A 15,345-nucleotide genomic window follows, 5' to 3' on the forward strand; every position below is an offset into this window, starting at 1 on the left:
TTTTCATATCCTTAAGTTATTTCTTTAACAGTGGTGGTAATTTTTTTAGTTATATATTCCTAAACCTATTTATTGGAACTTTCTAAGAAATTATATTTACTTACACATTTTAAGAAAGCAAAAGTTAAATTAAAATATGATGTATGTAAACAGATGAAAAAATCTAAGCTACAATATTCACATATAAATTGAAATAATTACATCATATAAATCAGGTAAAGAAAGATTACAAAAAAGAGTACAAATCTAGGCATTCCATTTACAAGACATTTCTATTACCTCCATTAAGAACTCCTAAGTAAATATAGAAAATACGGAGTTAGGAATCAAATTAAAAGGTATACACACTAAAAAAGGCACATCTTTACTGTACCTACTCATGACAAAATTATTATTTTATAAACTATCAATTAATCTTACCTAAGGATGCAATAGTTTTTAAGGAATTCCTGTAACTAGAAGCAGTGTTTGTGAAACAAATGTTTGTTTAAGGGAAGTTAAGGTTTAGATTTAAAGAAAACCCTTCATCAGGTCTTCCTATGGAGTGTTCATAAATAAATTTTAACATACAGAATGTGACCTCCAAAATGACCAAACTTGTCAATCTTAGAGGAAATTCAGATCTGAATTAAAAAATAAGTTCCTATAAAGGGTATTCCAGGAGTACAGACAGTAATTGTGGGAGGGAACCTATACCAAAAATAGAGTTCAACCTGCCAATCTCACCTTCTTATCTCAATACACTGATGATATAATTTTTTAACACAACAGCAGTTGCATGTCAACTGAGAGATAATATACGAACATTTTTGAGTGTAGCTAGCGCCTCTTCGATTCCACAAAATCTTCACTCTTGCTATCCTCCTAGCTTAATGTCAAATTGCTCCTTGTCAAAAACAAAATTAAAACAAAGTACACATAGTGCAGATGTCTGAAGTGTGATCATATTTTGTGTTTGTTAATGTGTGCAACTGGTTGTAGGAGAGAAAAATACTGTTAAGTTCATCAATTTTCCCAGTTTGAACAAGAATTATTTGTTATTAAATTATTATAACAACTTTTATTCCATAAAATAATTTGATAGTTAAATTTTAACCCATGTGTATAATATTTTATACTTTTAACATTTTCTAATTTATTTTGTTTTAATATATTTATATTTTGAGACCTAAATACTTTTGCCAAATTTCTATTATATTCTAAACAATTTTGTGAGTATAATTTAACAAAATAGAAGAGACAACTCACAGATGAGATGTAACTTATATGCCACAAGGGGAATACTTGAGTTTTAAATGGTTTTCCAAGAAAACTATGTTTTCCTTATAAATATTCCAATTTTTCTACTATGACTGAACATTTCTCAACTTTTGTCACCATTTTCAGAATCTACGATGAATTTCTAATCAGATAGCAACCAATTTGTAGATAGATATCGCCATGCTAGGCGATTATAGAACCCTAAGTAAAGTAAACAAGTAAAAGTTGATAATTTTCAGAAATACTTAGTAGATTTTCATACTGTGAATAAAAGAGGAAAGACCTTGAGGATTTAAAATAAAAATATTACTTTATTTTATCAGCTTTACAACAGTAAGCCAAACTTTATGAAGCTAGTTTAACTTCGATGAGATATTGAAGTTGGAAGGTAAAAAAAAAATTAAGGTATCTACAATGATGTGATGTCCTTGGCTATTCCTGAAAAATGTTTTGACATTGACCATTCATTTGGAATAGTCTTTATTAATTGTCAAATAATTGTACTTTTAGTTATTCTTTACTATTTTTACTAAAATATTAATGTGGGTTTACTATTGCAGATTAATTTATAATTTTTTTAAGGGTGATCATCACAAGGCAGTAATTAGAAAATGAAGTGACATCAAATACTAACATAGTTTTCCATTTAGTAATCTCTGTCGGTTTGATGTTAGTGTGAGTTATTTTATTTTGGTAAAAGGACTCAACATACAGCTAGATATAGTGAATTGTTACCAAAAAGCTATTAAAGACAGAGCCAGGGTTTTAATTAGACATAACTGTTGGCAGTTGAATGAAGACAAATAAGGTTTTAGTTTCCAATGCTTATCTCTTCTCTAGGATTAAAAGGCAATGACATACCAAATTAAACTGAAGGGTGAAAAGACATCATGGATTTTCTTGCTGACATGTTACAGAAAACCTATTAAAACAAAAATCATTAAAAGTTTCTCATAACTTAACAGTAATGCCGTTTCACTATTTGAACGCAGAAATTGTAATAATACACCTGAACTTTTTACATTTTAGTATTTTATTTCACTTCATTTTCTAATTAATAGCCGTCTTAAAAAAATATATATATAATTGTTGCAAAAACTATAAAACCATTCCAAATGAATAATACTAAGCTTGCAGTAGTAACCCACTTTAGAAACACTGTTGGAGGAAATAGATAAGAATAAGATAGTGAAAACAGGACAAAAAAAGTGCTAGGTCCTCATATTGTAGGTATTGGTATTTGGTGGGGGAACTAGTCTGGCAAGTGGGATTCCTGGTCCTTTTTGCCAACCACTTGCAGCTACCAGCCAGAGTTGTCGCCAAGACTAACCAAGGTAGGAGTGTCAAGATTCATTTTTCAGGACCACCAAAAACAAACTGCCCCAGGAGGGAATCAAATCCACAACATTCTGAACCTGGCACACTGGGACCTACACCTCAACCTGCATGGCCATCATGTCCCTCAAATTGTAGGTATCTAATGTTTTTTGACCTCCTAACCTCAATATCTCTTCCAAATTAAACTAGTTTTGCAAAGTTGAAAAGCTAACGATATGAAGTAACTTTTTTAAATCTTTAAGATCATACCTCAAAAATTCATTTCGAAAAATTCTACAGAGTATTTCTCAAAATTATTTATTTTTATTTGTTTACTTTGCATTGGCAGCTATAGGCCCCAAATGATAAGATATTTTTCAACGAATAGGTCACTGCCTTATAGGGAATTCATGGTAGATTTTGAAAATGGTGATAAGCGTTAAAGAGCATTCAGTTACAGTAGAGAAAAATGTTTTCTAGGAAAATCCTTTAATGAATCATATTTTGACAATGGATTGAAATAATAAAGTGAGATTGGTGGGACCTAACTACATTAATAAAGGAACTACATTAAAAGATGGGCATGAAGCTGTGTCCGGACGATCTGAACCACACGGTACGGCTCAGGTCTAAACAGGAAGGAGCGCTGGGCCCTATTATTGTGAGATTTGTATGTCTAAAACTGAGAGATGAGCTGGTGTGGCAAAGAAGAGCTAAACGGGATTTCCCCACTCGCCAGTTAGGTTGAGATGAAAATGACGTGCACCGTGTATATTTAACACCTCACAGTTATGACTAATGTCCTCAGTTCCTGTCACGTTAATGCACAATTCCTTATTGCCCACTTTGATGAATTTAAAGTCCTTCCTCGACAATTTTTACCACATAATAGCTGTATCTGAAATGTGGCTCAAACTATTTATTCCTTCCTCTCAAGTTTCTATTCCCAATTACGCTTTCTTTCACCATGACAGATCCGATCGCACTGGAGGTGGTGTTGGGTTGTATGTGCATGTTAGTCTTAAGGTCAAAATCCTGCTTTGTTCCCCTTCTCCTATCTTTCCTCATGCAGAATACATGTTTGTCGAAATTTAAACCATATCTTCTTCCTTGTTATTTTCCATCGTTTATCGACCTCTCCGAGTCCCACTCGATAACACCTTCGAATCCTCTCTTGTACAACTCGTTTCCACTTATTCCAATATTATTATCACTGGTGATTTTAACACCAACATGCTCTCTCAATCCAGTGATAAATCCTTTCTTGCTGATGTAATATTTTCCCTCAATCTTTACCTCGTTCCTTTTTCTCCTTCACATCACACACAATCCTCTGACACCTGGTTAGACATTTTTATCTGTGCCTCTCCTGTAAAAATCCTTTCCTCTTCCCAGCACCCTGTTCCCTTCCTCTCATCTCACGATCTGATCCAAATATCGTACGACCTACCAGTTAAATGCTTTACTCCTAAAATTATATCATACCTTCATCTGGACCTACTTTCCTATGAATCCCTTCAACCTGACCTTGATTCCGTTCAGTGGAACATTATGCACTCCTATAATTTCATCGACCCTGTGAAATCCACCCTCACTTCACATCTGCAATCTATATTTGACATCCATGCTCCTCTCAAAACCCAAACCTTACGCCGTCCAACTGCACCTTGGCTTACTTTTGAAATAAATGCAATGATAAAACAAAGAGAAGCAGCTAGACGCAAATTTCGTCGTACATACCTGTCTGCAGATTATACACATTTTAAACAACTCCGTAATGCAACCCAATTAGCAGTTCGATGTTCTAAATCCCTTCACATTCATCACACCCTATCCAATGCTCCCGATCCCAAATCCAAGTGGAAAATACTCTAAAATTTATCCCTACCAGAATCCAATAACCTCAGCCCTCTTCCAATAACACCTGATGATCTCAACAATCATTTCACATGCCATGCTACTGATCCATCAGTCTTTCCTGAAATTCCAAATAACACCTTCAATCCTGAAAACTTTTTTTTTCCCACATAAATTATGAAGAATTACTAGTCACTATACTAAGATCCCATACCAACGATCATGGACCGGACAAAATTTCTGTTAAGTTAATTAAATCCTGTCTCCCAGTCCTTATTCCCGTACTTTATCATATATACAATTTTTCCTTGCAAAATGCCACATTTCCTTCTCGTTAGAAAACCGCTTTAGTTTGACCATTAAATCCCAAATCCTTCTTCACCTAATGACTTCCATCCTATTTCTCTCCTCTCTAATCTTTCTAAGCCGTTAGAACACCTTGTTCAAAACCAACTCTCAAACTTTCTAGAAGAACGTTTCCTCATCAATCCTCTCCAATCCAGCTTTCGACCTGGCTATTCAACACAATCCACTCTCCTTAAAATAACTCACAACCTCCAAACTGCCATAGAAAACCAAAACCTAACTATCCTGATCCTCCTTGATTTCTCCAAAGCATTTGAAACGGTTGACCATAACATCCTTCTTAACAAACTACGAAATCTTCCTCAATCTAACAGTGCTTTGCGCTGGTTTTAATCCTTCCTTTCCGATCGCTCGCAGTACGTAGTGGTTCCTGATAAGCCACCATCATTGACTTGACCCCTTATCTGTGGTGTCCCCCAGGGTTCATCGCTTTCCCCCACCCTTTTTCCCATCTACATTAATGACCTTCCCCTCCTTATCCGACATTCCCAATACCATTTGTACGCTAATGATTTCCAAATTTACCTTTCCTTCCCATCTTCTGACCTATAGGTTGCCAAAGAGAAGCTTCAAGAAGACTTGAATCAAATTAGTCACTGGGCACAAGAAAACAAGCTAAGTTGAATGCAGAGAAGACTAAAGCAATCGTAATAGGATCCAATCACCTCCTGAAAACAATTCCTCATATTCCAAATAACAATCCAATACAATTCCATCCACATGCTAAAAACATTGGTTTCACTATAGACCAAACTCTCTCCTGGAAAAATCACAATAAATCTAAAAGGAATAAATGAAAACTAGTTTAATGAAGCAAAAGTTTTATATTTAAATTATAAATTTAAACTTTTTAATCCAAATAGATTTTACTTACTTCATAAGAAATAACATAAGTAACAAAGATAACCTATTATTATTATCATGGCACTACAGTCCAGCAAGAACCCGGGCCTCTTGCACCACAGCCAGCCAATCTACATAGTCTCTTGCTTTCTCCTTCTATCTGCCAACATTCAAGAGCTTCAAGTCCTCCTCCACATTGCCTCATGATGGTTTTATAAATGACCACTCTCATTCTTTTAGAGAGAGCTCTAAACTTCAGTATATTCTGCAGTAAGAAATAACATCTATTTCCTGCTGCTATCAGGATAGCCGGAGAGGCCAGGGCCTCTATTTCACTCTCTACTTTGTTATCATCTGTAACCAGGCTTCTCAGGTACTTAAACTGGTTTACAGAACTGAAACTGTGGTCTCTGAACGTCACTTTGCACATTCTCTTCCATATCCTTTCTCGAGTTTTCTTCCTTATCTTCCCGTCTTGCCTTCATTCACCTTAAAGCCCAAATCATATGCTGTTTCTTCGAATTCCTAGAATGTTCCTTTTAATGCCGCTCGGGTACTTGCAGCAATGACAACACCGCCTGCATATGTTGAGACAGTCTATTGCAAATGGTCCCTCCTGGATTAGTTCTGATTGAACGGATAGTTACTCCTAATGCTATATTAAAAAGAAGAGGAGTCGGAGGATCCCCCTGTCTCAAGCCATTCTCCACAGAAAATTCCTGGTATAGCGTATTTCCAAGCTTAACTCTGCAGGTAGTGTTCATTAGTGTAATTTTTCGGTATGCCTACCTTTACCATGGCTTTTAAAAGTTCCATTCTGTCTATACTGTTATAAGCTTGTTTAAAGTCCATAAAAAGCAGATGTAGGTCTATGTTATACTCATAACACTTTTTCATTGCCTGCCTCAGGGTGAATATCTGGTCAATTGTCGATCTACCGGACCGGAATTCTCCTTGAAATTCTCCTATATTATTTTCTGTGAAATTGGACACTATTTTATGAAGAAGCACTGCCAGTATATAAGAATATAATTACAATTAAATAATCAGATAAAAAGTCAAATTTTATACATACCCACCCTTATAAAAACAAAAAAGTAAAATATTAATTTACCTATGATTGGTTATAAACAAAACAATATTGTTTAAATTCATTATAAATCATAAATTGTCGTCCATTATTGACTTTGTTACATAGTATTAGTAATTTCCATCTAATTAATTTACTCTAAGACCATAATGAAGCATTTTTAAACCAATTTATATATGTATTGTTTTATTTAACATCTATCTTTTCACAGCAAAGTTTGAACAACAACTTTGAAACTACTCCATAGAAATAATGAAAATTATAAGGCTTAGCTAATCCAAAGGTTTAGAATGCCATCCAACTTACTCAGAGCATATTAGAAAATTAAATATGGGGAAAATTCAAAAGATAATACCTTTTTCTTCTAATAACAATTTTTGCTGCTCCCTCCATTTTCTAATTTTTTCAGGTTCTTCTCTTGGTACCTGCTTTATGGGAGTTGGGCTTAGATTCCTGATATCTATCATGGAAAATTAAATAAGATAAGTATGGTACACACTAAATAAATCATTAATAAACTAAAAGCATATTAGAATAATTTTATTTTAAAATTATTACTTATAGTAGCACCTTGTGTTTATGATTTTTAAAAATTAAAATAAAAAAAAAAAAAAAGATATTGATGGATATAATAAGAACATCTTTTTACAAACAACACTGCCATTCCCAATATTTAGACCAACACAAAAGAATATATATCTCTTAAGGATCAACAAATCAATTATTATAATAGCAATGAATAAAAATGATAGATTTTGTCATTTGAAAAATTAAGGTCAATGATATGAACATCTAATAAAAATGGCACTCAGCTAGAAGTCAGAGAACAGACAACTGTATAAATCAAGATCAGTGGTTTCAACATGTATTAGGTGTTAAAGTATTTACACTTATTTCAGTTAAAGAGTATGAAAATCAAATCGATTGAACAGTTAATAAGACAAGAATCATTATGCCAACAATTATTGCCATAAAAAATCTAAATTTTGTACAACATAGAGAATAATTGGAATGGCAATTATCAGTAACAATCTTCAATCAGTTAAAAAAGTTAACAGAATGTCCTGAGACCAAATTTCATTACTTTGGTCTATGATACCCTAAAATAGTGACCATCAAGCCATCTTAGTTAAATAGGTTTATGTGATATGGAATATGAGAATCTAATAGCAAACATGTAAATATTTATCAAAAAATAAAGACTTTTAAAAAGGATGTAATGTAATGATAAAGTCTCTGAATTTATTTAACTTTTTTTTGCCAATAATACAAAAGTTTAACAAAACATAACGTAGCCATGTACTTATAAATGCTACTGGAAGAGATCGAGTGGTCTTGGCTTTTTCCAATTTAAACTCCTGTATCTATTTTTCTCCTTTAACTATCTATCAAATTCTTTAAGATTTTCAATTTATACATTGTTTATTATTTCTAATAATAGGAATCAGTTATTTACTTCAAATAAGCAAAATTAATGATACTTTAGAGGAAGATTTTTTTTTTTACAATTCATCATTTAAGCTCTGTCAGACTATTTTAATGATAATGAGACCTATGCAGTATTAAAGACCACTTAATTTTACATTGATTCACCGAGTTTAATCAAAATCGTTAAAGCTGATTTTGAGAAAATCCTAACAAGGTATAAAATCGAATCTCTAAAGTGGCACTTCCTGTAATTCAATTTTAACAAAAAAATTGTTAAAACATCCCAGCCATATACATGCCCTAAATTTATAATTTCAGTTTTATACAACTATTCTTCTTGAGCTAGGCTATTCACACCCACAGACCATTTTTTAAGACATGGTTATTTGGACTCAAGGGACTTCAGTCAGGAAATTAAAAAAACATGAATTTCCATTGACCACTCAAATTTGAATTGTGCAACATCCCAATATATCTCCTTACTATATATTTAATATGCAATGGTAAGTGAAAGTAAAAAATATTAATACCGAAATAAGCAGAAAATATTAATAATTATAATGAAAATGGATTTCACATGTAATTAGACAAATAATGACAATTTCTCATTTAAAAGTGGTAAAATAAATTAATTAACATGATTTGAAACCCCAAGAATAGCTAATGATGCTAACTAAAACTGGGCAGTTCATATTTTTAACATAATTTCAATGTAAAATTATACAATATGATGGACATGAATGTATTAATCACCTCGTAATCATAATGTATGTAAAGTTGATATATATTACACTTATTTTCATTTTAAAATATAACACTTATGTTCTTCAGAACATAAAGAAGGGCCTTGAAGATGGAAAACAGTCCAAAAAGTTGATCTAGGAATGAATTTATTTGAGATAGACAAAATAAAATCAAAAGGGACAAATAATAATTATGTTGTTGGTATCAAACTCTTTATCCTTAGAAAAAATTAATACTGGATTTCCACAAAAAAAATAAATAAAGGTTTAGTAATGAAAAATAAAACAAGACCAGGAACTTGAATATGGGCAAAATTACAATATGTATTTTTTTTTATACTACACTGAGTATACACAACTCACCATTAGTCTGAGGAAGATCAAATCTGTCTGGTTGTCCCAGTCCATTTATCATTTCAAAACTTCCAGTAATTTCACTCATATCAGGATCAGTACCTAATATTGAAACATAACATAAGTAAATAAACTCAAACTTCCTTTTTTTTTCTCTTTTTTTTTTTAACACAAATAACACTATCACGAATAAATGGACTGGTTAAGTAGCATAAAATATATTAAGAATAGCAATCAATTATGAATAATATTGATGGTCCAACTGAAACACTAAACAAATAACTAAATTCTGCATTAGGTAAATTGAATAAAAATAACAAGAAATATGCATTAAAAATGCTATAGATCTGAAAATAATTAAGATTAACAGGTTAAAGAAGAGAAAGTGATAATTTTAGATGTGAAATCACTGTTAATAAATGTATTGGTTGATGTAGTAACTAAGCAAATAAATATTAATAGGAATGAAACTAGCATAAAAGAAAATAATCATGTTTAAAAAAAGTACAAAGTTATGAAGAATAAGACAGGAAGGATGGTGGTCAAAAGAATGTGCTCCTGGCTGGGAACTCTAGTAATCTAATTAGTAAATTAAAAGAAAATATGGAAGTTTAAAAAATTGATATATTTAACTGGCAGTAATAACTGTGACAGTAATGAATAATAAAAAATTAAAAATGAACTGCTGAAGTAGTAAAAGATAAACTAACGAAATGTAATTAATCAAAGTAATAACAAATATAGTAGTAAAACAGAAACAGAAAACATTTAATGATGAAGGAACTAATGAAAAAGTATAAAATAATAACATATAGGAAATTGCTAGACATATGTCTGTGTGATGGGTAGTACAGAACTAATCAAATTTAAAAGTAAATAAGGAAGATATTTACCTAAAGAAAGGGTAGGAAAAGTGACCATTATAAATAACAGTTCATTCTATTTAGTATGACATTAAAAAATAAAAACATATACATGTTCAAATCTCCCCACCTAACCACTACAATTTTTTGAAATTTGATTTAATTATGGCTGAGTCATGACAGCTGCATGTGGTCTATCTTTTGGGGATATTGTGAATTTGTTAACCTACTCCAGCTCTTTTTCAGCATACCTAACTCTAGAATTTGCAGTGGGACGAGGTAATTTTTTTAAAGATTCTGATAGTAAATCAGATTTAAAGTAGAATCCAAATTGGGCACTTTTCCGAACTGATGCATCTTGAAGCCACCATAAATTGACAAAAACTAAATACAATTTTTTAACAGGTTTTAAAGATTTAATGGTGCAAAAAATGGAAAACATTTAAAGAACAAAATTTGTCAAGAATTTAATTTCTTGTAAGAATCCCTTATCATAAATGAGGCATTTACTTATTTAGAAGTTATCATAACAGCCATTTCAGTCTCCTTGGCTGGTTAAAATATGATGATGGAATCTTAAGGATAATTAAATTCTAAAACAATTTTTTTGGGGGGTTCTTTCCATTTTCTGCACCGATTAAATTGAAGTTTTGAATCAAAAATTAAAAAAAAAAAAATTGTCTGCGGCTTTTAATGATTTAGCCCTATTTAGTCAGGATGTACCAGATACAAATTCTTAAAATTTCATTTACTATCGAAATACGCCAACAAGTAGCCCATTCTGTGGGAAATTCTAGAGTTAGCAGTGCAGGAGAAGAACTGGAGGTAAGAAATTTAAAATACCCTCAAAATACAGACCATATGCTCATGACCCAGTAAAATTCAAATCAAATTTCAAATTTTTTTCCATTTCTCAAATCAAAATTACCACTTTTGAAATTTTTAAGCCACACAAAGCACCATGATTTATCAAGAGTGTGCTCACCGTAGCAGTTTTCTTTAAATGGTAACAAAAAATCAATGCTGTCTACAGATCATAATTTTGAGGCATGAAATTGCTGTTATAGGAAACTTGTGAGTTCAAAATCTTATGCCATCTATTTGTCAATTCCAGCTTCATATTTTTAGATTCAAAACGATAAAGAAGGAAACAGAATTATAAAAAGTTGAAAAGAGATACAAAGCTGAACAAATTATAAATATGCAGTACTAGCCAAGAGGGGTTCAAAAAGGAGGTTTACCTGGAAAGTAAACCTCCTTGTTTGTGCCGCGTCGATTGGTCCCTGAAACATTAAAAAAATATTCTATTTTTTCTGATTTTCTCCCATCATAGCATGAATAAATTCATGCAGTTTTTTAGAAACTTCAAAATCTATACCTAATTAAATAATAGCAAATGCTCTAATTTTGTGTAATCTATATTATTTTTTTTTCACCCTGGGAATGATTTAGGAGCTTCCCCTCATACAATAAGTCCAATAATTAATTTATTTTATACTCAAATAATTTTAAGTCATATAACTGTAGGTTATCATATGAAACTAGAAATTAATTTATCAAAATGGCATATGGCAATTGTAAAGTAAAATAGGTCTCATTATTTTTAAACATACATTTAAATTTTAAAAATTTCATCAAAAAGTATAGTAAATAACATTAAATAAAAAGTTTCAAATAGTTCCCTTTTTATAATTGCGTATCCTATAACATAAAATATCCATTTTTCTGAAAATGTCTGTTTGATGAAAAACCATAATCAAACCAGCTCTCAACTAACCATTAGTATTTTAGGGTTAAAAAAGTAATGCAAATATAAATAAAATTACCATTGACAGGAGGTGCCACCACTTGTTTTAACTCATCATCAAGAGCAGCTAATTCAGACTGCTCTCTAGCTAGAAACTCAGCTGCAGGATCAACTTCATTTTCATCAAAATTGTCACCAAAACTATCCATGTTGTGAACACTATCTGTAAAAACAAATAAAAAACAACTATAAATACTATGAATATAGTTAACTCCAAATTATTTGTGATACAGCGAACACATAAATGATAAAATATTTTTGTTGTAGGTACACACACTATAAAAAAAATAAAACCATGGGTTGTACTTTTCTTGGCCAAAGAAAAATATTGATGAGGGATATAACCTTTGTGATTTTTGAAAAGATTTCATGATCATGGACAGAATTTGTGTAGTTGCAATTGTATGGTAATCAATAAAACTATCAGCACTCTTGAAGCCATGGAGAAACTGCTGCAAAGTGAGGAGAATAATTCAAAAAAAATATAAACCAACAACATCCACAGAAGGCAAGAAATTAGACACAACCACATTACCTGAATCGGTGAGAACTAAACTGTTCCTAGAGGGGTTAATGTTGGAATAAAATATTGATTGGAAGAGCTGTGATGACAGTGATCCTTGCTTTCAGCAATTTACGGGTGAGGAAATTATCAACAAAGCAATATAATCAATCAGCTATTCTAAAATATGGGCTCAGTTCAACAATAAAAAAACTGCGGGGGCTTCATCTTTTTCAGTTTTAAGCATATATTATGAATATGATAATCTGGAAATAGAAATATTAATAGAATTATAGATAAAAAATGATTACATGGAAAATTTTTCACAAGGATTTAATTGAATACATTAGTAGCTTCACTAATATTTAAGCTAAAATACACACTCAGGAACTCTCACCACAACCTGGTTGGCTATAATGGCCTCCTGTAGAAGAACCAGTCAACTGAAGCATATGGACAACATCAAAATGCAGATATGTGCAATCTAGCATGGGGGTGTAGCATTGTTAAATAGACAACGAGCAATGAACCGACAGGTAAAAAGTATAAACTGAAGCTTTATAGCTGAGTAGAGTAGAAATGTGCATAAAAGGCCAAATACTATTTGAATGGTTCCAATACTTCAATCATTATGGTCATTTAAAAAAAAAGTATGCTTTACGTTTGTTGAAATAAAAAACAGTCAAATCATCAATAAAAATAATATCATTAACTTTGTGAAATGATTAGAAAAACAATTTTTAGCAATAATTATACTGTTAAAAACATTATTAAAGTATCGGGCTAATTTTGACAAATCACAAAACCAATACCTGTGTAAGGCTAGAAAATAAAAGTAGTATCTAACAACACTAAAATTACAAAAAACATGTAAAGGGGTGAAAATCTTAAAATAATTGTGATGTATTATCAAGAAAATATAATAATTATAGTGATAATTAAGATGAATATCTATAAAAAGATTTGGAAAGACTATAAATAATTTTAAACATTTCAAAAACTCATATTCTGAACACAGAAAAAAAACAGTCCAAGACAAACAATTTAGCTTAAGTTAATGTGTTCCTGAATTACTTAATACAAAAATAATATTTCACAAAGCCAAGTCTATTAAGATGAAACAAGATATCACATTACTTATTCCACAAAAATTTTAGAACCATTCTAGAAAATTCACTAATATAAATCATAATAAATTAAGCTAGAGTATGTATACAATAAAATAAAAAGTTTAGAACTATGAAATATTGATCTCGTAAACTGGTTTTAAGTTTAATGATGGAGAAAGAATTTCCTTCCATGATTTTTCAAAATTAAGATTAAACTTGAGTTTGAAATGTGCACAGGAACCATAAGAAATATTAGCATTAATAACATATTAAAAAAAAAAAAAAACTCAGTTCCATTAAATTAAATCCATTTGTAATCAAACTATCTTATCTAATACAAAATTGTACTCATCATGACCTGTTATTATAAATTAATGTCTCTAGAAAAACAAGAATAAGGACTATGAATAATCAAAACTAAATCTAATAAAGAATATTAACAATAATTCAACTATCAACAAATATAATTTAAAATAACACGAACTAACATGCCAAACTTTCAGAGAGCCAGGTGTCAAACTGATAATTCGTAATGCTTAGAACAGAATCACAAAGAAGTAGTATGTACAAAGAAATCTAAGCAAATATCGGACGTTTTTCTTAGTGCTTTCTTCAGAGTAACTAACTAACAACTAAAGTAAACGATCGATGAATATTACAGAACCTAAAATTAAAATTAATTTAAGGAATAATTTAAAAAGTCAATTAAAATTCGTATTATCATAAAATGTATTATCGAGTGGGTACAAAAGGAAGTAATGTGATTGTAGATATTTTATTGAACGAATTATGCCCATCTTTGCTGGAATGAAATATTTAAGAATTAAGAGTAATATTTATTTTTCCACATGATTTGATATGTTCCAGACGCTGGGATACCTGGCTTTTACCTAGGAGACTCAGGTTTGATCACTAATACTGGAACCACTACCCCTCATTACTCTCCCACTTTTCGAGGGATTTATTAGAGTGATATCTGATTCGTAGGCAGCTTGCTCCCTTGAACTTCACCGAAGGTCAAGATACGGCATATTCATGGAATGGCAATGATCATAGGGAATGGATGACAATGATCATATTGAGGAGGAATTGAGCTTGGACGCATCAAGCTGGAAAAAAGAATAGGGTTTAAGAACGGCGTGATAACTAATAACTCATACACAACAAAAACGGTGAACAGAATACATGGAACGACTGTAGGTAATTCTCCACTAACACAATACAGTGTTCTCTTATCTCTGAATTATCTGCCTAGTACCTGGGGTAGTGTCAACCAGTAACCCAAAATAATTTTCTTCAACACCAAGGGGACAATAGATGCGAATTGAGTTATTTTCAGTTGAGTATGTTAGACTGCGTCGAATTCAAGCGTAAAGATTAACAAACTTCTTTGTCCTTGAAGTCGAGAGCCCGGAACCCTAGTGTGCCACCTTAAACCCACTGGAATAAGAAAATACGGTTGGATGAATACGATATTGTTAAAGAAACAAAGTAAATAAATGGAAAAATCAAGTAGCTATGATTTTTTTAATACATTGTTTGGGTTTGCATTTAAAATCTTCGACCTATGCAGATGACCGGAAGTTTATTACAGCCAATAATTACTGTACATTTTTCCAATCCACGTTCTATCCATTGTGTGTTGGATAATTTATTTGTGGTTCTGTGGCAACACTGTCTCGACCACGTTTCATGTATAACCTTACACATTGTAAATATGAGTAAGTCTCTTCTATTGTTACGTTCCGTGTTGTTACTGTGTTCAATAAATATTGTCATAACTCCATGACCTGTGTTATCTTTTGC

The 15,345-nt window shown here is 31.5% G+C and overlaps 1 protein-coding gene across 2 annotated transcripts in view; it reads right to left on the reverse strand.

The window, feature by feature from the left end:
- Clc (clathrin light chain) overlaps positions 1 to 14,179 on the reverse strand; it is an 18,359-nt gene extending 4,180 nt beyond the window's left edge. The window contains exons 1-4 of one of the 2 annotated variants that reach the window (XM_014427538.2): positions 14,028 to 14,179; positions 11,948 to 12,091; positions 9,268 to 9,360; positions 7,089 to 7,193 (exon numbers count right to left, since the gene is read on the reverse strand). In XM_014427538.2, the coding sequence (XP_014283024.1) occupies positions 7,089 to 7,193; positions 9,268 to 9,360; positions 11,948 to 12,077 (328 nt within the window). In that variant the 5' untranslated portion in view covers positions 12,078 to 12,091; positions 14,028 to 14,179. The remainder of the gene's footprint in view (positions 1 to 7,088; positions 7,194 to 9,267; positions 9,361 to 11,947; positions 12,092 to 14,027) is intronic. The other variant, XM_014427539.2, reaches the window with a different exon arrangement.
- Between the last annotated feature and the right edge of the window lie 1,166 nt (positions 14,180 to 15,345).

Source organism: Halyomorpha halys, unplaced genomic scaffold, assembly GCF_000696795.3.
Source record: "Halyomorpha halys isolate HHAL.00 unplaced genomic scaffold, Hhal_1.1 Scaffold654.1, whole genome shotgun sequence".
Classification (NCBI taxonomy): domain Eukaryota; kingdom Metazoa; phylum Arthropoda; class Insecta; order Hemiptera; family Pentatomidae; genus Halyomorpha; species Halyomorpha halys.